The 3,892-nt window shown below is 53.8% G+C and overlaps 1 protein-coding gene across 1 annotated transcript; it reads right to left on the bottom strand.

The window, feature by feature from the left end:
- Positions 1 to 589: 589 nt before the first annotated feature.
- On the bottom strand, positions 590 to 3,345 carry VOLCADRAFT_78418 (uncharacterized protein). The gene is made up of 4 exons (XM_002959596.1): positions 3,199 to 3,345; positions 2,597 to 2,684; positions 1,734 to 1,890; positions 590 to 1,433 (listed from the first exon to the last, which is right to left on the bottom strand). The coding sequence occupies exons 1-4, from the start codon at positions 3,325 to 3,327 to the stop codon at positions 1,202 to 1,204; spliced, it is 606 nt and encodes a 201-aa protein (XP_002959642.1). The 5' UTR covers positions 3,328 to 3,345; the 3' UTR covers positions 590 to 1,201.
- Between the last annotated feature and the right edge of the window lie 547 nt (positions 3,346 to 3,892).

The raw sequence follows: 3,892 nt of genomic DNA, 5'->3' as shown, positions 1-3,892 counted from the left end.
CATTGATGTTGTGGGAGGTGTGGCTGGCCAGCGTCAGGCCCATTCGGACAGTTGTAACAGGTGCACACACAGACACCCCCCCGTTGGATGCAATGGTGCAAACAGTTGAAGTGCCACCGTTACATTGCTTTCACTCTCCCTGCCCTGTGCTATTCCCTGTGCTGCTGCTCCCTGTACATGCGCCTCTTACCCATTCATTTCCTCTTACATCACAAACAGGTTGCACACCTCGCGAAGCTATGTGCTGCACTTCATGAACTGTTCGGCCTTGGAACACAGCAAGCAGTACCTTTGCATACCACAGGCAATTCGTCAAGCGCGTAGCAGAGTCTTTTTGTGTATGCATGCATACTATGGTGCAAGGATGTGGCCGAGGGCGAGTGGTGGGGGAATGGTGATGAGGAGCGGGGGCGGTGGTGTGTGTGTATGGAGTGCATGCATGTATGTCTCTGGTTGCCTGCTTATGATGAGGAACGGCAACTGGGGAAACTGCAATTTTTTGCCACCAGACAGCGTTACGACAGGCTGACTGTCATATTGCAAAGTGGTAAAGTAATCTGTCATTGAGGCCTTGCAATTTTTGTAACTTAAAATATTGCAATTACACGAGTGCTTGTCCTTTTAACTACATCTCATCCAAACCCCAAGTAGTTCATGCTAAAAGCACGAATAGCATCCTTTTGATGTATGCTGTCCATGACTACCCATTGCGGTCTTAAATTTAAAACAGCTATTGTACTTCTATCAACTTTGAATGGGCAGGGGTACATGTGTCCAGCCTTTGCGGCCTATAAGATTTGCATTACTTTCAGCCGTCCTTTCTAGGGTAGATTGCCGCTGCTACCTCGGTACTCATGATCAATCTCCATCATGTGTGGCCGGTTTCCGTCCCCCTCCTTTGTAGAGCACAATAGCTCATGATACAAACAATCCAGGTCATGCGAGACATGAGAACAGGATTCCCAAATATAACCCCTGCCAATAAGACATATCATGACACGACAACCTCCGATACGCATCGATGTGTTCATCCGTTTCCTCAACAGGAAGTACCTGGCGCCAGTACCAAGTTTGCTTGTGCACCACTTATTGTAGGGACATCTAAAGAGCGATATGCTAAAGCTACGCCTGGGGAACCCCCTCAGTCGCCGGCAGACGCCCCTTGCAGACGTCCCTCGCTCGTCCTCTATGTCCTGGTCAGCTAGCTTGTGTGCGTATCCTTGAATAGTCGTGGAAGCGGCACAAACAGGTTGGTCCGTGCCTTGTATTCCTGGTACTCGGCTGAGTCGCCCCAGCGTTGCTCTGCCATCTTCTCCAACAGGGGCACACCACTCACATACCGCAGCAGCAGCATCACTGTCAGGGGACTGGCCACGGCCAAGTACTGCCAGGTAGATGTAAAGCTTGGGGCGCACGTCAGGAAAACGCCCCACCTAACACCGGGCGGGAACACGGGCGGGAACATTAGGAGGTCAGATGCGCACTTAGCTGGGAATCAATGATAACGACTTACAACTGATCCCATTATTTGATGATCATACCAGTAGAGATACTGACTCGACCAGAGACGGAATTGTGAAAGACGACCCTGCATGTAGTCAGCAGCAGTGCTGCTGTAATGGTAGGTACGCAACCCGAGCCCCCTTCCCTCGTGCAGCACATGCACACACTACATAGCAATAGCCCTCATATAGCATCACATCACATGACATACAACCCAGTCAAGTACGTACCAGATCATCATCTCTCCAAAGTAGTTCGGGTGGCGGCTGTACGACCAGAGCCCCTCATCAATGAATCGCCCCTTGTTCTCGGGCTGCGCCTTGAAGACAGACTTCTGGTAATCTGCTACTGCTTCCAGGCACAGTCCAGTGCCGTACACCAGGATGCCTGGCGGAGCGAGCAACAACAACAACAACAGGCAGCGAGGTGCTTTATGTGGGTCAATTACCCCACACAAGGATGAACGACCCCACGTCAGACCGGGTCAAGGGACTGATAGATCCCCAACCTGGAGGGGCAGCCTGACGGCCAGTCTCACAGCCTCACGCCCTCCAGGACGGTCAACCGCGACATCACCGATATGTCCCGGAGCGACATACCGCTCCTCTCCCGATGTGCACCATCAAAACGATACAGCAGCCACATGTAGCCACCAGCGTTCATGCCATGACTGAAACCCACCCGCGCCAATGAATCCCAATTAAACCACCGGAGGTACCACACAGAGGCAAAAGAGACAAACCGCATGGCCAGGGGTGCGCGCGCGTGTGTGTGTGTGTGTGTATATGGGTTACGCATTGAGCTTCATTATTAGACTTCAAAGGTGCAACGAACCCGTACAAGTCAGGGTCTCCAGGGGGGGGACCCGAGGCCTTCACAAGGTACGACACAGTGTCACATCGTTCTAGCATCACATCAATTTGGCCCCTTTCCTTGTGCGTACGTTTGTGGGTGTGAGCCAGTGAGTCCCCCGTACACGTGCCGTGCTTTGTCGAAGCTGCAGTCACGTGGCGTGACATGAGGGCAGCAAGCCTAGCGCTATGAGCTATGAGCCGCCGGGCAGCTGGCAGCTGCGGCCGCCTAAGGCACCCACCTAAGGCGTCCAAGGCTGCCAGCGGCGCCGTGCTGCGGGCGCCATTCACAAACAGTACCGGCAGCAGGCTCACGAACACCCATACGGCCTGAGCTTGCAGAGGTACATGGAGGGGGGTTTGCAGAGAGCGGGACAGTGGAAGAGGGCGGCACGGGATGGCGCCTATCACACCCCGTGTATGTATGTATGTATGTATGTATGTATATATGTATGTATGTATGTATGTATGTATGTATGTATGTATGTATGTATGTATGTATGTATGTATGTATGTGCCCCTACCTACCCGCCTAGGGTGTGAAAGGGCAGCAACCCAAGATGTCGCCCCCCCCCCCAAGATCTCGGAATCAACAGAAGGCGGGGGAGCCGCCCACAGCGCAGTCTGCCGGTCAGCAGGTTTGCAACACACATACATACATCGGTACGTAACGGAGGTAGTAGACCCCCCGACACGCGAGGCACAACCTGGTTACTGAACTGTAGTGTGAGCGGCTCTCACCCCGTCTGGTCCACTCTGGTTACATACCGGTTCCGCAACTACAGCCTTACGACATGAAGTATAACCACTAACTGTCTCAACTAACCACCACCGCCCGCCATACCTGCATGGTCCAATACACGAAGAACTTGGCGGGCTGTTCCTTGACTCCATCGAACCGCACGTCCTTGCCGGTCTTGGCTACTCGGCTCACCAGGTAGTAGCCCAGACGGACGGCCCACAGCCCCACCATGCCGCTCACAAGGAGCTGGACAGCCGGCAGAAGAGGACAGCGGGGGAAGCGAGGAAGTATGCTAGAGACCGGAGTGCAAGACACGGGACGTGTGTGTATGTATGTATGTATGTATGTATGTATGTATGTATGTATGTATGTATGTATGTATGTATGTATGTATGTATGTATGTATGTATGTATGTATGAGCTTTAGTGGGCTGATAGCGAGGCGGCGGCAAGACAGGACAGGGTACGTGGTAATGACCTTCGGTTTGGTTCTGAGCTCCGAAATCCCTGTTTGTGGCGCAACGTCCGCACAGCTGCACCAAGTCCACCAGGCCGGGCCCCGCGCCTCTCAGTCCAATCCTCAATCCAACGGCCCCAAGAGGGCTCCTCCTTCCCCTCCAGCTGCTGCTGCTGCTGCTGCCGTACATAACGACTTGGCCTCATCACCTACAAATCCGCCTCAAAGGAATTGTTTCCCTCCGCCGCCACCCAGTCCGCCACCTTCTCCGGGGGGCGGTTACCCTGATCCGCCTGCTGTGGTCTGGTCCGGTGTCCCTCCTCCTCCGGCAATGGGGGG

The sequence above is a fragment of the Volvox carteri genome (genome assembly GCF_000143455.1).
Source record: "Volvox carteri f. nagariensis unplaced genomic scaffold VOLCAscaffold_406, whole genome shotgun sequence".
In the NCBI taxonomy this organism is placed as follows: domain Eukaryota; kingdom Viridiplantae; phylum Chlorophyta; class Chlorophyceae; order Chlamydomonadales; family Volvocaceae; genus Volvox; species Volvox carteri.
The sequence above is the reverse complement of the archived record's forward strand: the minus strand, read 5'-3'. Positions and strand labels throughout refer to the sequence as shown.

What these genes read in the sequence shown, in the direction of transcription:
- VOLCADRAFT_78418 (XM_002959596.1), bottom strand. Translation starts at nt 3,327, where the DNA reads ATGGTGGGGCTGTGGGCCGTCCGTCTGGGCTACTACCTGGTGAGCCGA. An exon ending in TCGTGTATTGGACCATGCAG is followed by an intron (nt 2,685 to 3,198) that starts GTATGGCGGGCG and finishes CTGCAAGCTCAG; the next exon opens with GCCGTATGGGTGTTCGTGAG. An exon ending in TTTGGAGAGATGATGATCTG is followed by an intron (nt 1,434 to 1,733) that starts GTACGTACTTGA and finishes GCCCGGTGTTAG; the next exon opens with GTGGGGCGTTTTCCTGACGT.